The sequence below is a fragment of the Oreochromis aureus genome, linkage group 23 (genome assembly GCF_013358895.1).
Source record: "Oreochromis aureus strain Israel breed Guangdong linkage group 23, ZZ_aureus, whole genome shotgun sequence".
NCBI classification, from domain to species: Eukaryota; Metazoa; Chordata; class Actinopteri; order Cichliformes; family Cichlidae; genus Oreochromis; species Oreochromis aureus.
In genome coordinates, this window is record NC_052963.1 from 37,579,251 (window position 1) to 37,600,709 (window position 21,459).

A 21,459-nucleotide genomic window follows, 5' to 3' on the forward strand; every position below is an offset into this window, starting at 1 on the left:
AGTACACTCGTATATTGTGTCAGAATTATTTCTGGGTATGTAAATCTGTCTCTGTGTGCTCTCACTTTACTATAACATTTATATTTTCTTAAAAAAAAACCCAATTTGCTTGCACTGTTCCTTGCTCTGTCAGCTGCAATCAATTATAGTATTTATTCATTTTGTACTGTACTTTTGTTTTAGTCTTATACACTATGTCCAGCTGCTGATGGGGACACATTATGTATTCTGCACAGAGACAGCGTTACGTACCTGGAGTCACCCGCTGCTGCTAAGGAGGGGACATGGTGTGTTTCTCTGGGAAGGGGAGGAGATTGAAAGCCTGAGTCACCGACTGTTCTGTCCCCTCTTCAGCTCCGAAGAGTGAATTTATTTTTTCCAGACGCTCATCTTCGTGTGCTAGATTCACTCAGGATCATTTCCTGTGTGCTGCAGACACACAGAACAAAGACAGTTCATATGAGTGATTCTGAATATGATAAACCATTATTGTGGAGAACACACTGTCACAGCAGCAGACCACAATATTTCACCAGTGCTGCCTGTGCCGTCTACACAACAAAGGTTTAAAATAAGCAGCGATCACCCATTTACCATGTACAAGTTTTACCTCACTGATATTTAGGATTTCTGTTAAAAGACAAAGGTTTTCTTTGTCATATTGATGGATAAAAGATTTCAACATAAAAAATTATATGGATTACAGGAATTGAAATTTAATAATAAATATAGGCTTCAGACTTATAAAAAGCAGATTCAGCAACAATATTAATCCTATTAGCTGTAATATTGTGTAACTGCTCTGCTCATTAAAGACCAAGGACCTCTGGGTGTGTCCTTTGCTTTCTGGCACCCAGGGAATCTTCTCAGTCCTGTAGGTTGAGGTGTGGGAACTGTGTGGTTTGCTCCGTGGCATCATGCATTATAAGCTCAATGCGCCACAGCAAAATGTTTCTTAATGTTTATGAATCACACATATCTACCTTATTTGAATTCAAGAATGAAAATATATGTTGGAGTGAACTTGAGCCCACTTTAATCATGTAAGAAATAGATCAGACTCCACCAGGAGTACTTTTCGGAGCAACTGAATTATTTAAATTCCAGCTGATCTGACCAATATATATACAAATTCAATCATATATAAAAGCTCTCATGTTGGTGTTTATAAAACACTAATCAGAGTTCCCAAGTTCCTGTGTGAGGTCAAACGCTGAAGTCTGATTTTAATAATAATAATCTACTGAACCAAAAGAGTTCTGCGCAAGGTAACGTTTGAGGACTCGTGCGTAATGCGACCAGCATGACCAAAAAAAAGGGGGGAGGGAAGAAAAGGGCGGGCGGATTTTCACAGTTTGCTGCACTAATTTAAAGATCAACACAGTCTCTGCTTACTCAACCTTAACAAGCAACCGACTTACCGCAACTTACATTTCCCATAAATGTCAAGGATCTTTTCCATCCTTCTGCAGAACATGCGAGAGACGAAACAGCAACCACTCAACAGAGTCTCATTTTTCAGGATGGCAAACTGTCAGTGTGTAATAATAAGATTGAAATTTGCGGGGTCTTTCTTCCTATACAGCGCAGAGATCAGTGCAAATGGCAATGGTGGTAGTTATTGATTGGTCCAGCCACTCTTGCTGAAGCTTACGACCCTGTGCTGTCTTTCCTCCAGCAGTTTAGCCCAGAAAGAATCCGTGGCACCACTCAGACTCATTAGACTATCAGTACCATGGCACCATCACATACCCCGACTGCTGAACCTTCCGCAGTTTCTTATTAGTGACAGTGCGTCACTAGAGGAATCGTTTACGCACGAGCCAATACAGGCACAAGGCGACGGTTGAGATTTTCTGATCTCCTTTTGCGCCATGGAGAACTCCAGTCTGCCGGGTGGAAGTGCGCAAAGTGCTGGTTCGGCGGACTTTATTACTTTAAAGCAAGTGGATTCTCCGGAGGAGGGTGTCATGAAGGGATTAGGAGCGTTCGGTCGTGCCGTGTTTCTCCAAGGCAGCGGTTACAGGACTGTAGCCGAGTTTATGGCCGTTCTCCCGACGGAAACCTCTCACCTGATGCCTGCCTTCTGGGACTCCCCGCTCAGTCACAGCATCAATGTGTTCGTCGGACTGGTACTTTGCTTCACTATGTTGGGGCTGGGCTGCACGGTGGAGATCAGCCAGCTCGGACAACATATCCGCCGACCCATCGGGGTGCTGCTGGCTCTGGTGTGTCAGTTTGTTATCATGCCACTAGTGGCTTTTCTTTTGGCGCTAGCCTTTTCTTTGGATGATGTGGCGGCGATGGCCGTGCTCCTCTGTGGCTGCTGTCCTGGAGGAAACTTGTCAAATATTATGTCTCTGCTTGTGCACGGAGAGATGAACCTAAGGTAGATCCCCTTACTCACCTAAGCATGACTTGAAGTGGGTTTTGGTGTGAACAGTGTTTTGTGCGCAAATTCTGACATTTACGCACCGAAATAACAACACTTAAGAATAACTTTTAAGTTCTGCATGCTTTTTTTAAGTCATTGCTACATTTTCCTCAAACGATCCAACACTGTACGTGCTGCACGTCCACCATACTCCTTCTTTTCTCTACTCCTCCCAGCATCATCATGACCATATCCTCCACTCTGCTGGCGCTCGTTTTGATGCCGCTCTGCCTCTGGATCTACAGTCGAGCCTGGATCAACACCCCTGTGGTTAACCTCCTGCCCTTTGGGGCCATCATACTGACACTTTGCAGCACCCTCATCCCCATTGGGTTTGGAGTTATGCTTAGGTACCGCTACACGCGAGTGGCGGATATTGTTTTAAAGGTAATCTGACAACAATTAACTTTTATACATCCGTTCGATCATTTCGTTCCAGCCGAAGTACTTTTGGTTAGGGGCCACCTTTGCGCAAAAGCGCATTGCGTATTTCTTGGTCTCAGTTATTAGTAGTGGGGTGGCTGACCGCTGGAAGAGTGACATCAGAGGCACTCTATCAGGAAGAGCTCCTCCCTGTGCTTTCTGATAAAAGAGACACATGAGGGCCTCATCAGTTAGAGTATACAGTTATGTTGGGCACCACAAGCATAACGAAATTATATGCTGTCCCCTTAGTGCAAAGAAAGCAGTCTATCTTAAACTTTTATCATATGTACACAGTTTTTTTTTAAAAAGGAGTTTACAATAAATAAATACGATATAAAACAACATTAAAATGTGCTGTTATTAGTCATTATTGGTTGCGCAGGTTGGATATTGCCTTTATGGTTCAAATGAAGAAAACCCCCGAAAATATTTGGTTTTTAAAAATCATGTCTTGTAGAAAGTTGCCGCCATATTTTAAAAAAAATATATTCTCACGCTGAATTGTTGTGTTTGCAGGCTTCTCTGTGGTCTTTGTTGTTCACCCTCGTGTTACTCTTCATCCTGACTGGAGCAATGCTGGGGCCAGAGCTGCTCTCCACCATCCCGCCTTCTGTCTACGTGGTGGCTGTGCTGATGCCTCTGTGCGGTTACGCTGCAGGTTACGGGCTGGCAGTGCTTTTTGAATTGCCCCCCAACAGTCGCAGGGCCGTGTCTCTGGAGACGGGCTGCCAGAATGTGCAGCTGTGTACGGCTATCCTGAAGCTGGCCTTCCCTCCTCAGCTGATGGGGGGGATGTACATGTTTCCCCTGCTCTACGCCCTGTTCCAAGCAGCCGAGGCTGGGATTTTCATCCTGGCCTACAGGATGTACAGGAGGGAGGTCCTCCATAAACCAGATCCCATGGTGGACGGTGAGGACACGGACATAAATTATCAAAGGTTTGAAGACGAGGACTTTGAACCGTCATATGGTGCGGTGACAGTGAGCGACCCAAACACCATCATGCTGGATCCTTGTCCTCCTGATCCAACTCCAGTGTAATCCGCATAAAAATAATAATTAACCCCCCCCGCTGCTCCACTATGGAGGGCCAAAACTGCCAACTTGAAAAAAAGAAAGAAAAAACGACAAAACATATAGATATGACTCAGTAATTCAATAGGAATTGAATTAATACTTAAACAGAAATCAATACAGTTATAAAACAAATATTTGTTTTTGTTCTCAATATGTCACTTAGTATTATAGTTACCACATTTTATTACTTTCATTCATTTTGACTTTTATTTTATATTTATTTAATGATTATTTTTATTATTTATCTATTATTTGACTGTATTTTTAGCCAAATGAACTTTTATCTAATACAGTTCCTTTAATGGCCACTTGAGGCCATTACCAACAGACATCACCTGTTGGTTTCTGAAGTCTCATTTTGAAGCCTGAGGATGTGGTTCCGCAATCGCCAGCTTAATTGCAAAAATCCAGATATCATGAGATAACGGGTCTGACTGTGAAACCGCATGCTCATTGGCTGACTTGTGGCTACATACCACAGATATCCTTCCATTCTGTTTTGCTTATAAAACAGACTTTGGTTTTTATTTTTTAGCATGACCCAAAATGAGTGACTGAGACCATAAACTCAGCAGGAAAATCAGAAAGTCATTTTCCCACAGAACTCTATAAAATTAAGTGACTTTTCGAAACCACAGCTATCGCCATCTGGTGGCCTTCAAGTAGGATACAGATATTTTGGTACTTCTGCATTGGCTTTATTGTTAGACCCGGAGGTTACGTCCATCTTTGATACATGTGTATGATTTAAATTGGTTGATTGAAATTTGGGTGTTTTATTCGTTTCTTGCTTAAGATTAGCAGGGATGCGCACCGTTAGCTCCTCGCAGACTCTGTGCCGTGTTATTGTTTATGAGCTTTTGATTGGCCAACATTTTTTGAAGGTTGGTGTTATATCGCCACCTGTTGCTTTAGCATGCTCTTGACTGCGCTCGAGATTATTTTTGCATTTTCATGTGGAAGGAGACATTTTTTTAAGACAAACTCAGAAAAATCTTGTTTTAAAAAGTACCTGCGTAGCTAGCCTTCACACATAAGCTTTCCTTTTTCTAAATGGGTCACCCTCCTTCAACCCTCCCATTTATCCAGGCTTTGGAATAGCACCGGGAATACAATAGCTTGTGACCTCACCTTGGAAAAATGTAGGGCTAGGGGTGCGTTCTCCTAGTCTCAAAATGGTGATCTTGCACATGTAAGGTGAATGTGTTAACCACTACACTATGTTGTTATATAAATCTGGAAACTTCAACCGCTGATAAAGCATATAATCTAATTACTGAGTCATTTATTGACTAATTTCCTTATTTTTAATTTTGGCAGTTATGACCTTCCATACATACTATGACGCAGGGAAGGAGAGGCGTTCAGATGGATTTATCATTTCATCGCTGTTATTCATAAAGAGAAATGCCTGGAAAATGTTAACATGATTGCTAAAAGGGTGCTTTATGTCCTGAGCTTAACTCGTTCATCCTAACCACTGATGTCTCATTTCGTGATATAAAAAAAACAAAAGAAACATGACTTCAAAGTTGCATTAGTGAAGCAGGACAGTGTTTCGTTTCAATGCTTTAAGTGTGTGTGTGTGTGTGTGTGTGTGTGTGTGTAAGAGAGACTAAAAGCCATTTTAAAAACATATCAGACTGATTCATGTGCAGATTTCCCAACAAGCCTGTGCCAAAACTTTAGCTTACCTGTGCTCTACAGTCTGATCTTAATTGTACTGTAAAAACTGTGCCAATTAAAGACGTATAAACACAAAACAGGCACACCTCTGTCACGTGTCTGCTTTTCCCTCCTTCCTTGTAATGAGACATCCTACACCTGATCTTAATTAGGTCTAATGGAGAGCTCCACTCTATTTAACTAGTTACAGCAAAGCCTTGGCCGGTTGAACAAACATGGCAACATATGGTGACGAGCCAGTGGATACCTACTTCTATTCTTCTTACAATCCTTACATGGGCAGATACCCCCGGCCTAAAGACGCGGGGTGGAAATATAAAAGTTACTTCTCCCACTATGGAGACTCTTCTGATGCCTTCAACAACCACCAGCGCGCACAGCTGAAGTCCATCTTGTCCCAAATCAACCCCAAACTCACCCCGAGGCTCAGGAAGGCGAACACCAAGGATGTGGCAGTGCAGGTCAACCCGAAGAAGGACGCTTCGGTGCAGTGCTCCATTGGCCCGCGCACCCTTCTGGCTATGAAGCGGGACTTCCAGCGCAAAAGGAAGCAGGAGTCAGTGACGCCCGGCAGCCCCAAAGCGACGGGCGGTGTGCGTTACCCCCGCACCCTCGCCGTCTACTCCCCGATAGCATACAGGAGCGTCACCTCCTTCCTGGTCGATGAAAATAACAACAAGGAGACCTCCAGTGAGACTGTGCAGACCGGTGAGCCCCCGGGTGAGCCGCCCGAGCCCTCCAAGGACACCGAGGGGAAGGACGAAGACAGCCAGGCTGTAGAGGATGAAAAGACCGCAAAGCAACCAGAGCAGATCAAAAAGCCCAAGCCCAAACAGCAGGCCAGGAGTGAGGATGCGCAGCCAACTGCGGAGGACTCGAAGGGCAAAGCGCGTGTGCGGTTCCAGGTGAGTTAATCACACACCGGGAGGTTTATACTTGGCAGTTTTTTCCAAGAACTCTTGCGCCACAACTGCTTGGAAATTGCCTTATTTATTAAATGGATCCTTCAAGGACATGGGTTGGCGCATTTTTTTTTTCTTTCTTCTTTCAGAACTGAACGTCCAGTTTGAAAGCCGCAGTACCGTCCCAAAAAAGTGCGAAAATGGCACTAAAATTCTCACTTGCTGTCCTTACAAACTAGTCTTAAATTTGTTCCACTTCTTGGATACTGTTTGGGTATTGCCCAAGCCTTAAAGGCCTTAAAGTTGTTCCCAAGTTGAGCAGCTCTTTAGCCCTGGTTTAACCAGACTTGAAGGCAGCATCTATCAGACCCGTCTTCAAACAAAACTAAATCTTGGCAAGTTTCTGTTTAGAACATTGACAAAATTCGAAGCAGATTTTTTGTCAGTGTGCCACCTATAAAGTTTAATCTGTTTCAGTTGATATGCTAATTAACAAAGTATATTTGTTTAGCCCCCCTTAGCAAGTGTCATGATCATGGCTACTTGGCTTGTTCTCCTCTCGACCAACGTATGTGGATTGTTTATTTTTTGGATGGATTCCTTCTAATGATTTCAGTGAACTAATTTTGGTTTTTGTCCTTCAGTTTCTGGAACAGAAATATGGATATTATCACTGCAGAGACTGCAATCTGCGATGGGAGAGTGCCTATGTGTGGTGTGTTCAGGGCACCAACAAGGTGAGCTGCTCCGTTTAAGGTCCTCCAAAGATGAAATGTGCTTTATCAAGAGTCAGCCATAGAAAGTCCTCAGTGCAGCAATGATTGGCTTTCAGAGACCTGCTGGCTAGAAAGTATCTGAGTCCTCTGCTCATCTTCCAGGTTTACTTCAAACAGTTCTGTAGAAAATGCCAAAAGGAATACAACCCATACCGTGTTGAGGACATCACGTGTCATGTAAGTCCTAATCTGTCTGTTTGGATTTTAAATGGTTTGCTAGTCTCCACTTAATGCTTTCTCTCTCCTCAGACTTGCAACAAAGCGCGCTGTTGCTGTGCAGTGACACAACGACACGTCGATCCCAAACGACCCCACAGACAGGATTTGTGCGGCAGATGCAAAGGCAAGCGGCTCTCTTGCGACAGCACATTCAGCTTTAAGTACATCATCTAAGGAGCGTCTCGACTGAACTGTCCTCAATATGCTGGCACAACTTGTACGGGGGGGCGGCATCTTGAGCCCACTGCTGGTGCAATGATGGCATCTTGGATGCAAAATGTATATTTGATGTTTCTGTACTTTATTTCACACCAGTTCTCTTTGTGTTGATGAAACTGAAGCACCACATGTGCTTTACGATGTAATAAACAGCTAGCTTGCATTCTGTCTGTAAGCATGCTCACTTAAACTTTCACACTGATCTCAACTCAAATGCAGCACCTTGGAGAATCCTGTTGTCTAAAATCAGGCCGACATAAAACTGAACATGTGCAATAAACTAAGACTGATGTTAAATTATTGGAAACTAGGTTGTTGTGGCACCAAAGACACTGAAACTGGTGGGTCGAAGACTAAACACTTGGCTTAAAAAAATAAAATCATCTGGTCTAAATATCAGGGCCTCCTGCGGGTCCAGGCTCAGAGGGGCTGGTATCGCTATGACTTTGAGTGACGAGAGCATACAGAGCCTAAGAGCATGAGTCGGATTTAAATGGTTTTGTTTTTCCTACCATTTGAGCCAAAAGCTCAGGTGTTAGGTTTCAAACACAATTTTCCTTCTCTATCCTGTGTCAGAGTTCATGTGTACAGGGATTTTTACTACAAAACATTCACCACTTTATCCAATGTCTTAAGTGCTTTCTAATACTCACTTGCACCACAGGGAATCTGGGTTTCAGTATCTGGCCCAAAGATACTGGGACAGGAGAACCATCAACCTTCCCACACTCTACCTCCTGAGCCACAGACGCCCCTGTGGATTTGGGAATGTGGCATTTCAAATCAACTACATATTTTTTTTTTTTTTTTAAAACCTCCATACTGGTAAGCAGATGGGGGCGTGCCCATGTGGCAGATTTTGTTTGCAGAAATTCAATTCAATTTTATTTATACAGCGCCAAATCACAACAGTCGCCTCAAGGTGCTTTATATTGTACAGTGGATCCTACAATAATGGATACAAAGAAAAACCCAACAATCATATGACCCCCTAAGAGCAAGCACTTTGGCGACAGTGGGTAGGAAAAACTCCCTTTTAACAGGAAGAAACTTCTGGCAGAACCAGGCTCAGGGAGGGGCGGGGCCATCTGCTGCGACCGGTTGGGGTGGGGGCCAGGTGAGGAGCAGCCAATCAAAAGAAAGTGGACTTTTAGGTGAGAGGATGTTAAAAGGGAACTAAAGGAGCCTGTTTTAGAGTATTTTAAGATAAATTAGTATATATTTTAAACTTACAGTGCCAGACTCACTGTAAGATGTCAGAGTCAAAAAAAAAAAAAAAAAAAAAAAAAAAAAAAAACTGGAGATGGTGCTTTCACAATTTTAATAACTGAAGATCACGATCATTCTGTAAGGTTTTTATTGATCCAGAAAAGGCTGGTATGAGTGAACAAGGAAAAAATGTATAATGCAGCTCTACATTAAAATATCTTCCAGGTAAATAATCATTAAATAAGAACAGCATTCATATGTACCAGACAAGCAGGAGGAGAAAAAGAGAAGCTCTGAGGAATGAGTACAGTGACTGTTACAATGTGCCATGACAAGCTGTCCAAGAAGCATTCAGATAACGGTTCATGTCCTGCAGTCACAGCAGCAAGTAGGGGCATTGTGAGAGTACAGACACCCGCTTCCCCTCAGAAAATAAATAAACAGGATCAAAACGCAGCAGTGGATGAGCGCCGCTTTGCAACATGATCAACCTACATGGACAGATTCAAACCTCACCTCCTCTCTCGTAAAGCTTTAAGCAGAGCCTACGCTGCTAACAAAAAGATCACAGTGGAGACAAGGAATGCATATGGATGTGGGGCTTGGCCGGGTTGGTGGGGTCCAGCAGAGGAGATGGCTTGTTTTGATCTCCCATGCCATCACCGACAAAGGCAGACGGGTGGCTTGTCCCAAACGAGCACCGCTTCCCTCTTTTGAAACCACAACCATCAACCAAGGCAGCCTTTGGGAAATTTGTATGATTGGATGACTAAAGGTGGAGCGGACCATTAATGACTCAAACCTGTTTCTGGCTTTCTCATCACATTAGCTTTATACAGACATCCTAATCGGATGAACAGTGCATTACACAAAAGTACAAGGGAAAAAAAAATACTGGTTTTCACTATACATTTTCTAAAATATATACAGAGTAAAATAAGTTATGTTTCCATAATGAGCTGTAGCCAGTCCGCACTTGTGTGCAATTATATGCATTTTTGTGTGTGAGCGTATACCAGAATATCCAATATATAATCACACAGTCAAGAGTCTCTAAAGGCATCTACTTATTTGGTTAAAGAGTGAGTTTTGCGTGAAGACCTGTTGAAGGGGACTCTCCTCTCAGAGCAGATCAATAAACAGATATATTTCTCTTTGTACACTCCCTGAAGGTAAACGTCTCCCACAGGGTTAACATGTTAAATATCCTAACATTTACAACCTAGGATGTTAGCTCTAATAAAAAATACATTTCTCAAAAAAATATTCTTGCAGTGCTTTTTCTCTTTCAAGCATGCGTTTGAAAACTTTTCCGTTTCTTAAAGACTTTCTGAGTTTGCTTATGAATCTTGATGGTGCGTCCTCACACATATGACACCTCCTCTGGACTGCCTCCCAGGCTGCGACGCCGACTCCCAGTCCAGACCCCGAGGAGCGCCTCCGTTCGGTAAGACGGGGCCCCTCGGATCAGATCCAGCGAAAAGAGAAAAACAAAGAACAACAACAACAACGAAAAAGTTCTCATCCCACAGCGCCCTCTCTTATTCTTTCCCAGGCACGCCACCACATGACTTATTGCAACTGAATTTTGCGAGTTGGCTTAGTCTGGGAAAAGATATTAGCTTTAAGCATTCATACATGTAATAATATATATTAAGAGTCACAGTTATTCCCACGCATCCTTTAGCCCTTTATAGGTGGAGTCTCTCTTGTCCTCCGCCCCTCACCGTCTACACTCCAGCTGCGGGGAGATGTAGAGGAGAGGGGTGTTTTTGTCCAGTCTAGTCCAGCCTGCAGTGCCTCAGGCTTACAGTCCGGTGCTGACTATGTTGGTGTGGGTCTGGCAGGTCTGCGCCTGACTCAGAGCCTCACGGATCTGCAGGTTGAGCTCCATGAGGCGGCTGCTAGCCTGAGACAGGTCTCTGCTGGGGCCTACGACCGCCAAGCAGCCTGTCTGACCCAGCGTCTGGTGACGGAAGTAAATGTGTAGAAGAGTCTGGACCGCGTCGTCCGTCTCGTTGCCGAAGATGTCGTTGGGCCACAGAGATCTGGAGATGAAGAAGAGATGTGAAGAAAAGGGGACTGTACAGAACACATTCTTAGCTGCTGGATAAACAGTTTTCCTGAGGTGCTTTGGTTTGTTTGTTGGCTCCTCTGAAAACATGTTCAGGTCTGTGAACAAATGCACTTTGGGCAATGTTGGGCAGTAGTTCAGTGAGCTTTAGAAAGAGCACAGTATTAAATTCTAGGCACTCATTGTTTAGGTAATGCTACAGGTGTGTACCATTGCACAGTTTTTGTCAGCAACTTTATTTCAAGGGGGTGTAACAGTCATTTTTATGCACAGTCCCTCATCTTCACAGACTCTGAATCATGCCTCATCACCAGTCAACGAGCCAATCAGCAGCTGAGACAGCAAACACAACATGTACACAAGAGGGGTTTCACGACTGTTTTAACTGTGTGACTGGTGAGTCTACACGTACTTCTTTTATATCCCAGTGAACATCCCATCTCATCATTTAGATGGGATCTTCAAAATAACTGCCAAGAAGGATCGCAAGCAGGCCTGCCAAGTCAAAGGAGCTTCTGTCTCTGAACATTTCAGTAATGATATGCGATAGAAACAGGAGTGCATTTTAACCTCATTTATCTTATATCTGGGCTTCTTACTTCAAATGATCATGCTGGATGTCATAGTCTGAACTTAATCTGCAGCATTATGGGATCCAAAAATCACAATATTAAAATATGTGACTGTTCCAAAGAAAGTCCTTATTATGTTAACAAAAATGTTTTTCTGGAGCAAACTCCCATCTGTCTTCCATGTTGTAGTAACCAAACTGAACGGATGCTGTGTCTGAGTGAACCCGTGAGGATCAATTAGTAGCTCGAGCCCTTAAGCGCAATGACATGAAGCACGAGACTCTAATGAAACAGCCAGGAATCAGAGTGCATTAAAAATAACAACTTTTTACTTGTTAAATAATGTTTGACTGGGCCTTTTAGACAGGTGGCTTAATCACTGTATTGCCTTGTTATGTCAGCAATTAAAGCCACTGTTTTGTGTAACTGTAGTGTTTATCTTACCTGAAGATTTTGACCTGTGTGAGAGCAGAGCTGAAGTCTCTGGCTCTCAGGGTTTCAATCAGCGACTGTATGGCTGTCTCTGTGTTCGTCTGGGCATTGTCTGACATGCACACATCCTCCTGACCATCATTTCCTGTTTCCGCCTCCTTCAGGCAGCTCTCTAAGATAGTGAGCTCTTCGGACATGTTGGTAACCTTAGAAACGGAGACAAAGGAGGATTATTGTCACAGCACCAAATAACACAAGCAGATCTTCCTCAGGAGGTGAACGAAATGAACCCGGACTAAATATTACCTGGACTAGCTGACCTCAGCGCTCCGTATGGGAAATAATGTAATTTTATTAAATGTCTAAATTAAATTAAAACGCCATTAAGATGCAGCCCAGGGAAGGATGGACTGCAATACAGATTTAGTAAAGCCTGTTTATCGATCCCGTGGGTAAAGGAAAACAATTATCCAATCAAAATGTCTTTCTTTGTTTTGCACATTTTTTATTGCATTTCCTGACTCCAGCTCTCTTTATATATATTTTAAGGTTTAAATGTATTTTTTTTCTAGTGTCACTGAAATAAGGAAAATCGTCGTATCATTTTAAGGTATACTGTTTTGCAGTGGTTCCCTGTGGATTTGACAAGAAACTTGCGCTGTCAGCGTTAATCGCATTAAAATGACGTTAACTTCATAACCGCATTAACATGGCAATTCTCCTTTAGCGAGTTAACGCGGATCACCCCATGCGAGGGGCTGCACGGCCCTAACACGTTAACGAGCTAACCGCGCTGACGCAGTGCAGCCCCTTACACGGGGCGATCCGCGTTGACTCTCTAACGTAGATTTGCCGCGTTAATGCGGTTATGGCGTTAACGTCATTTTAATGAGATTAACACTGACAGCACTACAAGAATCTAAGTGAAAAGCAAACAAACCCTAAAATTAAAAAAGCAAGTCTTTACATTCTCCATCTATAAACGTGCACCCACACAACAAATCTGAAAAGCTTTAATTTGAACGTCACCTTTCACCCGAGCCTCTTAATTTTGCTGAACCTCAATAGCGGCAGCGAGTTCCTCCAACTATGGAATCACCCCCCACCAAACAATAGATACACAAATAAATAAATGTGGAAGAAAATGGATTATATAACAACGCACGAAAAACTTTCACTGCCACCACTGCTTGCTTATCGATATGCCTGATCTGCAGCTGGACTTTAGTTAAAATGTATTTGAAACTCGGCACACACTAAACCTTGTGTCTCTCACCTCGGCCTCTCTCTTGATGGTGTCCACCCTGCTGATGAGCTTGCAGTAGGCCTGGAACAGCAGCAGCAGCTGAAAGTGCAATTTGTAGAGCCTCCGACATAACTCGAGCTCCTACAGAGACAGAAGACAGAAAAACACACCGTCACATCTCAGCAAAGCGATGACCTAACCTGCACTGAATCACTCTGATCACATGATTAGACAGATGGGTATCCTGGGTTAGAGACGTGGGAAGAGATGAAAAAGTTAACACGGGCTGGTGTGGAGGGCCATCTGGTTTGGACCATGGTGAGTCTACTACAGGGTCGTCCCAAATAAAATAACCCAAATTGGAAAAATTGGTCCCACCTGACCGGAGTCAGCAGAATCAGATGATTTTTTTTATTATATTAACTTTAGCTTATTTAATGAATGCATGCAAAATTTTACCTGCACACTATGAAGTACATGGAGACGGGTTGAAAAATGTCATAGCGTGCAGGTAAATTCTGCACAGCTTCATTATAGATACCAAACAAAAATAAGAAATCAGCTGCTTCTGAGGGGGTCAGATGGGAAGTACTGACTGATATTTCATGGAATGACCCTACTCCTAGAATTAGTGGTGAAATCTTAAATTAGAAAACCTAGGGCATCATCTCATTGATCCCTCAGCATGTAGAATTGATGAGTGAGGTGTGTGAAAACTAAAAGTTAAGCCCCTAATCTCGGAGAACATGGGAAAATATGATTTGAACAAATGGAAATGGAACAATGGAATCATGCAAAATGAAAGTGAATTCAAACCTAACAACACTGGACTCTCTAGCCATCATATCCTACTGATAATGGAGCAGCTCTGAAATCAGGTGGCAACTCTACACTGAATACACGTAGTAGATGAATTTATCTGCAGACACAATCAGTGCAACAAGCAAACAGAAAAAAATGCAAACAGGATAACACGGTACGTTATGATTGGGTGGGTGGATGAAGAGGTTGAGCTGGGTTACATGACCAATCAAGCAGAAACATAGACAGAGAAATGGGTGGGGGTAGAACACAGTCTGTTTCTGCACAGAAAGATGAGATGTCAGTGTTTTGTCCGGTTGGCGGCATTATTTAAGTCTATAATATGAGAACCACTTACTGCTAGATTTTCCATTTGCTAAGCAAGAAGGTGAGCAGGTCACACACACAAACACACAAACAAACAAACAAAACAGAAGGAGAGAAAGACCAAGAATTAGTGAGCTTTAACATGACAGCTGAGACACAGTGACCTGACGAGCAGGAGCAGTGCTTTATCATCTTCCCTTCACACAGGTCAGATAATGTGAGCTCACGTCAGCAGTAACAGAAACCTTTATTCTGAAAAGGTGAACAACAGCATGTGCGATGACGGGCAGAAAAGACGCGGTGCCGTGGTGGCTACGCAGAGAGGAAGGAGGAGGCAGTAAAAGACCTCTGGATACTTCTGATTAAAAACAGAGCGTCAGTTTAACCCAAGTTAACATCTGTGTGAGTGTCAAACACAGAGGGAGCTCCGCAGATCTGTCCAAGGAGCTCGGTGTAAGAGAAACCTACAGACTAAGACGTGCAGTGAGAGATCATGCAAATACGTCAAGGGTACAAACTCTGTGTCTTAAATCTTAAATTTCTGAATTGGGAAAAAAAGTATAAAAAAGTCCATCTGAAGTCACAGTTGCAATTCTGTTGCTGAAGACAAAAATTATTTACACATCTCCTTTAAATCTACTGTTAACATGTCAATCACCCAAAGCTAGTAAAAATGGTTGCTGGCAAATTGTTAGAAACACTTAATGCACTCAGGGTTTGTGTTTGACTGGCAGCTGACAGCGCCACTGCCACATAAGTACAGAAATGTTACTTAAAGAGTTGTTTCCTCTGCTTGCCTTTCACAATAAAAGAGAGGCTGTTCCCTTATATCTTAAGTGGTCCCCACAGAAGATGAACCTGCATGTTTGATTTGGCACAGATTTTATCCCGGATGTCGTTCAGGATGCAAACCTTAGATTTACCTGCATTAGGAGTACACTAAATTGAACCGTCGATCTTTCATGTGTGTAATGTAAACGTTATGTAAGATATAGCTTTGTTTTTCCTTCCCACTGTCGTCAAGTGCTTGCTCATAGGGCGCCGTCTGATTGTTGGGGTTTTATCTCTATAATTGTTGAGTGTGTTTACCTTGCAATATATAAAGCCCCTTAAAACAACTGCTGTTTTGATTTGGCGCCACATATATAAAACTACAGCACTAGTTAAATGAAAGACTTTTCATTATCAAATATAATCCCAGTTTTCCACCAAATAAACAAAAAGGTTGGAAAATGTTTGAATAAACTGCATAGAGAGGCTGTTACAAAAGTTCTTAATTATTCATTAAGCTAATTATTATCAGTAAGTACAATTAAAGGTAATCATTAACAACTTGTGATTACATCAAACATCTTTCCTTCAAAAGTCTCTTTAAAAGCACAGACAGGCCTAAATGAGTGCACTGTAATAGAAGAAATAAAACTCAACAATCAAATTAATTTGCAGATGTCATGCAACTGTGTTTTAATGCAACACTAGCAATAAATGATTCCTTTCAGACTAGAAGTGTAACAAGAATTTTGCACATTTTCACAGCCGCGTAACACAAATCGGATTTCCAGCGCAAATCAGGCAGGAACTGGGAGGCTGAGCACTGGTAGCTGACTGAGACACGGGGCCATTTAAGGGGAATGAAAGTGCCGTTTGTGGTATTGAGGAATTAAAGCTCATTGAAACCTAAATGACTGTACTGATACATTCACATGCCTTTAATATGCTGCAGCTGAAGACCTAATTAGCGTAACGGCACATTAACGTCTTGGGTTTGATATGAATCTAAGTTTTGTAATCATGATTTGACTCAAAATGATTAGCTGGTATGCTTTCTTCGCGCTGTGAGAACAACGACTGGTATAATTAGCGGATATGCGGGCCAAAAATTGAATTTCCTTAACGGAGATAAAATAAGTGAATAAAAAGCTAAATCTTCAATCATCTTTACATGTTCATGGTTCTCAAAGGCATTTAAGGAAATGTGATGCCGCTTTTTCTCTTTACGTTGTTTACTCGCATGCAACCAAAGCATGCTTGTACATAAATCCCTTAGTACATTGCTGACAGTAACTGTTTAGCTCATAGCTAAATGTTCTACTTTGTGTACATGTATCATTGATAAATACATTTATCATTGCATTTTTACTAATAAGTAACTTGTAACATTGTCCTGTATCCACAGGAAAGCTGGTGCAGGTTGTTGCTTCTTTTAAACCAACATGTTTTTCTTAAAGGGATGAGCTTTGACTGGCTCGACGACACCTCGTTAATGTCTCTAATGTCTGTAATGCTGTGTAATTTCAGTTGGACGTTACCGATTCAGCTGCAACGCAACACTTTCAACAAAAGTCAAACCAGTCAATAAGTATGACAAACGACATTCATGCATTTTAAAGTAAAAGTGTTCATCCCTACCTGTGCATGAGTATTGGGTCGCTGGCTGCTGTCTTTGTCCCCGAATGTTTTCCTGCAGTTCTCGAGCCACTGCGTAAACAGGCAGGAGACAAAACAGGAGAGAAAAACATAAAAGGCTTAGAGGAAGGAGAGGAACTTGGAAACAGAGGCATTTACAAAGCTTTTTTTACCCCATGGACATATGCATCTACATTTGTGTGTGTACATAATAAAGGGAGGAGATTTAATAAGTTCGTTGTATTTAGTGAATTAAAGAAGGCCTGTTCCAGAGCATCCAGAGTATCTAGCCCTCCAGGGAACATTGCCGTCTCATTCAATTAGCGCCCCTGCATCCCAGAGCTCTCTGCAATCTCATCTCTTTCTTCCCCTCCCCTTTCCTCCCAGCGCCAACCCCTCATAGCTTCTCCCGTCTGGCCTTCTTTAACTGATTTAGGAGAGCTGAGGGCTATTTTTATCCCTTCAGCATGGTTTCTCACTGGTGATGCAGACACTAACGGCAGCTGAATGTACTCATACCGAACACTGATTCAGTGTCTGCAGCTGCTGATGAGACAGACTGGGCTTATCGTGTGCAACATCAGCTATTCGTCTTTATGTTCTCCTGGCCTTTTGCAGTGCAACTGCATAGAGATGAAAGCCACTTTACGTGTTTCCTGAGCAGTTTTAAAAATAAAGAGGATGTGAAACAACATGTCTGGTGGGAAAAGGTTCAAAGAGGATAAAGAGGCAGAGATGGTGGATGTGGAGAAAGATAAAGATGGCTTACACGCTCTGCTGCCTCTCTCTTGGCGTTGTAGGTGTCCAAGTGTTCCTGCAACTCCAGCACACTAAACTTCAGAGGCTCCAACAGTCCACAAGAGACCAGCTACAACAACACAGGACACCACACATATTAAGCCACACAAACATCCACTACATACACATAATGGCCCCAAGGCCTCATGTTAGTGTTGGTTGGTCTCTCCTGAATGACAACTTGGTTTTCATTTGCTTTGACTGTGTTGCCGTTACCACAAATTTAAGCCACAGCCAGTTTTAAATTGGTACCTATTCTTCTTTCACTTGTTGTATATAAAAATTGGGTTAGAAAAATTTCCTGCTGTGTTGCCTTCCCTTCTCATTTTTATCATAAATAAACTGTGCATAACACAAACTACACAAAAATATCTACACCAAGACACACACACACACTCAGCACAACATAAACCATTTATATAAAATAATCCAGCTGTGTAACTGCTACAGCATTATTGGAGTCTAGCTTTATCAGATGCATCAGAATGACTGCAGACAAGAATGCGGGCCAGCCTCACCGTCTCTGCATCCAGCAGCACAGTGGGACACTGCGAGCGAGACGTCATGACTTCCAAGGAGCTAAGGAACTGATTACCCATTCGTTGGAGCCTTTCCCCGAGAAAGCGAACAGATGCATGTGTAATGGAGCCAAACTTTCTCTGAATACTCTGGAAAAACACACACACACACACACACACACACACACACACACACACACACAAAGAAAACAAAGTAAGATCATTCTGGAATAAGCTTACTTGTAAACAAGATGCAACAGATAGGGAGCAGTCCTATCAGCCAAAACTGCAGGAACATTAAAAAAAACAAACAAACATGTGGTACACATTTACCTGAAAGAGTCGGGAAAACACGTGGAAAGTATAAACAGCCGAGGACCCATCTGTGTCTGACAACATCTGGTTGACATGGCAACGCCAAGCATCCTCGTCATTGTCATAGGCAACTGGCTGGAATGCAGCCAGGATGGCAGAGAGGAAGGGCGAAGGGGGCGGAGAGGCCTGAATCTCTGGGAAGCCGTCTGCGTCACCTTCATCTTGGCTAAAACACACACGGGGGCCAATAAGCAGTCAGACATGTTATACCCCCCCCCCCCTTCACTGAAGGACAAATGTAAACATACACACGCGCATGTCGTCACTCGCAGCAAGTAAACAACCTCACATTGCTGCATCTCTGCCTCCCTCAGTGAAAATTCTGCTGCAGTGCAACGAGAGCTAAAATCTGCTGCAGTGCTCTCACAATAACAGCGATTAGCATTTTAGCATTACACAAACATGTCTGTCTCTCTCTCGCTCTCTCTCGCACACACACACACGCACACAGATACTCACAGGCCTGTGGGACCAAACAGCCTGAAGAAGCAGACAGAATATAAGTATCTAAAGCCTGCGCTGCCGAGCGCTGCAACGGACACGGTCTCTGTCCTCATCCTAACTACCGCTTCTCTTTCCCGTACTCTCTCCCCTCGTCTGCAGCTCCACTGTTAGCAGCACTAGCGCACTGCACTCATCCCACACAGGACTGCAGAGAGGTCTATACAAGCTAGGCATTTACACATACTGACTCACACACACACACACACGCACGCACGCACAAGCACGCGCACGCACACACACCCGCAGGCACGCGCACGCACACACACAGTACTGCAAGAAGAGCCAGCTCCCAACCCACTGAGGTAAAACGTTGCTGAGTTGTTTCATTTTACTCTCTCCCACTCACATAAATCCTCATACACAGACACCTACACTAACTGGTTAGTGTCCTGCTGTTTTCAGTCAGTCTAAGCTACTCACACAGTTGCTTTCCATGCATGCGTGTCTCAGTTAATTGAACTAACTTCAGTACAGTTACACATGGAGGCGAGTGAGTCTCTATTTTCTAGTTTGTTCAGCAGTCTTCTTAATATTGCTTTAGAGCAGTTTAAAGCCCTGACTTTACAACTGTCCTCCAATCAGATTTGGCCCACCTTGAAGTGAAGGCTGTTAGGAATATACTAAAGCCTGCCAACACAAGCCCACCTTCATAGTTCCGATTGGCCAAGCCAAGAAAGAAATGACCAATCACACCATCTAAATCATATCAAAGAAGTTAGATTAGTCACGCACTGTAGATTAGTCCATCTCTTCTTCAGCCACACCTAAACTAGTCTCCAATTAAAATGAAAGGTCAGCTGTCAACTTGTTGTTTTACTTTAATACATTTTTAAATGTGAGCTGTCTGACACAGTCTTCTTAAATGGACAGTTCCAGTCAATGTTTCACCAAAATTTATTATCAAAAGGTGGAAAAGGTCATTCTTATAAACCATCTAAAAATTAAAGAGTTTTAGAATGTGTGAAATTAAAATAAAACCAACTGTACAATGACTTAATAATCTATCAGTCAGTTGTTAAGCATTTATTCAAACACAAAAGGAAATTAAAACTGCATGTCTTTGCATTTCTAAATGTCTCTTATCGATCAATATTTGCTTTTTGGGTTTCAGGTAAAAGGTGATTTACATCATACTGGCAAAGCTGACACAAAAGCCATCCAGCATTTTCTCAGATCTCAGACCTTCTCAACATCTTTAATACAGTGGTTTGATTACAAAGAAAGACTCTGAAACACCTACCTGGACATTCCAGAGAAGTCCGCCTCTTCCTCCTCACAGCGCTCATCCAGCTCCTTCAGGGCCTGTGTCACATCTTCTTCCCACACAGACCCACAGGTGCTGTCTGGATCTGGATCTGCATCCTGCTTTGTCTCGGATGCCAGACAAAGAGGCAGCACTGTTTGGGACTCGTCCTCACAAAGGAACCCTGGTGGTGTGTCTATGGCCGGCGGGGGAGGGGGGGCTGGATCCAAGTCCTCCTGAGGGTCTTGATGATCCTGAGCATCCTGAGGGTCCCGTGAGTCTGGGAGGTCACACATCTCTGGTGGGTCAGAGGGCAAAGGGGGGGCGCTGCAAAACCCCGTGTCCTCGCTCACGCTGCTGCTCAGCTCGTCAGCCGCCGTCATGCTTATAGCATCCTGTAACATCAAAGCAGAAGGGGGGGGCTCAGCATGGCAGGTACTTTTACATTACAAAACATCCATTAAAATAATATTTTTATTTCAACAGTGGCCGCCAACACTGATACATAAAACACAGACTCACAGTTGAACCTCTCGTAAAACTTGAATTAAGACCACTGTAGCCTATTCTCAAAGCTCATAGCTTTAATTACACAAGTGGGACTTTTAACTCTGTACCTTTCGCAATATTCAGTTTCTCTGAAATTGCTCTAGATGTCACGTTATTAAAAAAAAAAAAAAAGATCATCCAGTATTTATCACAAAAATGCCACTGAAAATTTGACGTCACTGCTAACAGAACAGCAACGTCGCCTGTCGACTGTCAGAGAGTGACCGGACCGCAAATGAATTAAATTAATCGGTGGTGACTCATAACATCCGCAGGACAGCTGATTTATAGACAATACACTGCATAACTACAGAAACAACTAATGGACTGAATTAGCAACCTAACAAATGAACCAAGTCATTATAATAAATTGTAGGCATACATCAAGCAAGGCTACAATTTATAGAAAAAATTAGTATTAGAGGCATCAGACTCATGTGTAAAAGGAGGATATGCCGATACATAGTCGATAGATAGGAGAGAGCGATATGTTCATATGTGCTGATATGCTGAAGATGGGACATGGGTGTTCTAATTAAGAGGTCTTTGCTTTTTTTCCCCTTTTTGTTTTTCCTTTCTTTATTATTCAAAGTCTAGTGCATTAGGGATACTGTGCATGGCAGACAGCCAGTACATCACAAAGACAGCAGCTATATTACAGAAAGC

At 42.9% G+C, this 21,459-nt stretch overlaps 3 protein-coding genes across 14 annotated transcripts in view; 2 read left to right on the top strand and 1 right to left on the bottom strand.

Moving 5' to 3' along the window:
• Positions 1-1,887: 1,887 nt before the first annotated feature.
• On the top strand, positions 1,888-3,983 carry slc10a4 (solute carrier family 10 member 4). The gene is made up of 3 exons (XM_031753771.2): positions 1,888-2,389; positions 2,611-2,821; positions 3,377-3,983. Exons 1-3 carry the CDS (start codon positions 1,971-1,973, stop codon positions 3,899-3,901), a joined length of 1,155 nt encoding a protein of 384 aa, XP_031609631.2. The 5' UTR covers positions 1,888-1,970; the 3' UTR covers positions 3,902-3,983.
• A 1,788-nt stretch (positions 3,984-5,771) lies between these two features.
• On the top strand, positions 5,772-7,935 carry zar1 (zygote arrest 1). Its single transcript, XM_031753894.2, has 4 exons — positions 5,772-6,528; positions 7,170-7,262; positions 7,404-7,478; positions 7,551-7,935. Exons 1-4 carry the CDS (start codon positions 5,839-5,841, stop codon positions 7,692-7,694), a joined length of 1,002 nt encoding a protein of 333 aa, XP_031609754.1. The 5' UTR covers positions 5,772-5,838; the 3' UTR covers positions 7,695-7,935.
• Positions 7,936-9,078: 1,143 nt separating this feature from the next.
• The window catches only part of fryl (furry homolog, like), a 73,128-nt gene continuing 60,747 nt past the window's right edge, over positions 9,079-21,459 (bottom strand). For 9 of the 12 annotated variants that reach the window (XM_039607145.1, XM_031753658.2, XM_031753654.2 and 6 more), the window contains 9 exons: positions 20,242-20,639; positions 18,456-18,663; positions 18,123-18,272; positions 17,576-17,674; positions 16,810-16,878; positions 14,432-14,449; positions 13,303-13,413; positions 12,039-12,232; positions 9,079-10,996 (listed from right to left, as the gene is read on the bottom strand). In XM_039607145.1, coding sequence (XP_039463079.1) covers positions 10,756-10,996; positions 12,039-12,232; positions 13,303-13,413; positions 14,432-14,449; positions 16,810-16,878; positions 17,576-17,674; positions 18,123-18,272; positions 18,456-18,663; positions 20,242-20,639 — 1,488 coding nt within the window. In that variant the 3' untranslated portion in view covers positions 9,079-10,755. The remainder of the gene's footprint in view (positions 10,997-12,038; positions 12,233-13,302; positions 13,414-14,431; positions 14,450-16,809; positions 16,879-17,575; positions 17,675-18,122; positions 18,273-18,455; positions 18,664-20,241; positions 20,640-21,459) is intronic. The other 3 variants (XM_031753656.2, XM_031753652.2, XM_039607146.1) reach the window with 1 other exon arrangement.

Coding starts and splice junctions, on each gene's coding strand:
- slc10a4 (XM_031753771.2), top strand. CDS start 1,971: ATGAAGGGATTAGGAGCGTTCGGTCGTGCCGTGTTTCTCCAAGGCAGC. Junction 2,390..2,610: donor CACGGAGAGATGAACCTAAG/GTAGATCCCCTT, acceptor TACTCCTCCCAG/CATCATCATGACCATATCCT. Junction 2,822..3,376: donor TGGCGGATATTGTTTTAAAG/GTAATCTGACAA, acceptor TTGTGTTTGCAG/GCTTCTCTGTGGTCTTTGTT.
- zar1 (XM_031753894.2), top strand. CDS start 5,839: ATGGCAACATATGGTGACGAGCCAGTGGATACCTACTTCTATTCTTCT. Junction 7,263..7,403: donor GTGTTCAGGGCACCAACAAG/GTGAGCTGCTCC, acceptor CTCATCTTCCAG/GTTTACTTCAAACAGTTCTG. Junction 7,479..7,550: donor TTGAGGACATCACGTGTCAT/GTAAGTCCTAAT, acceptor CTCTCTCCTCAG/ACTTGCAACAAAGCGCGCTG.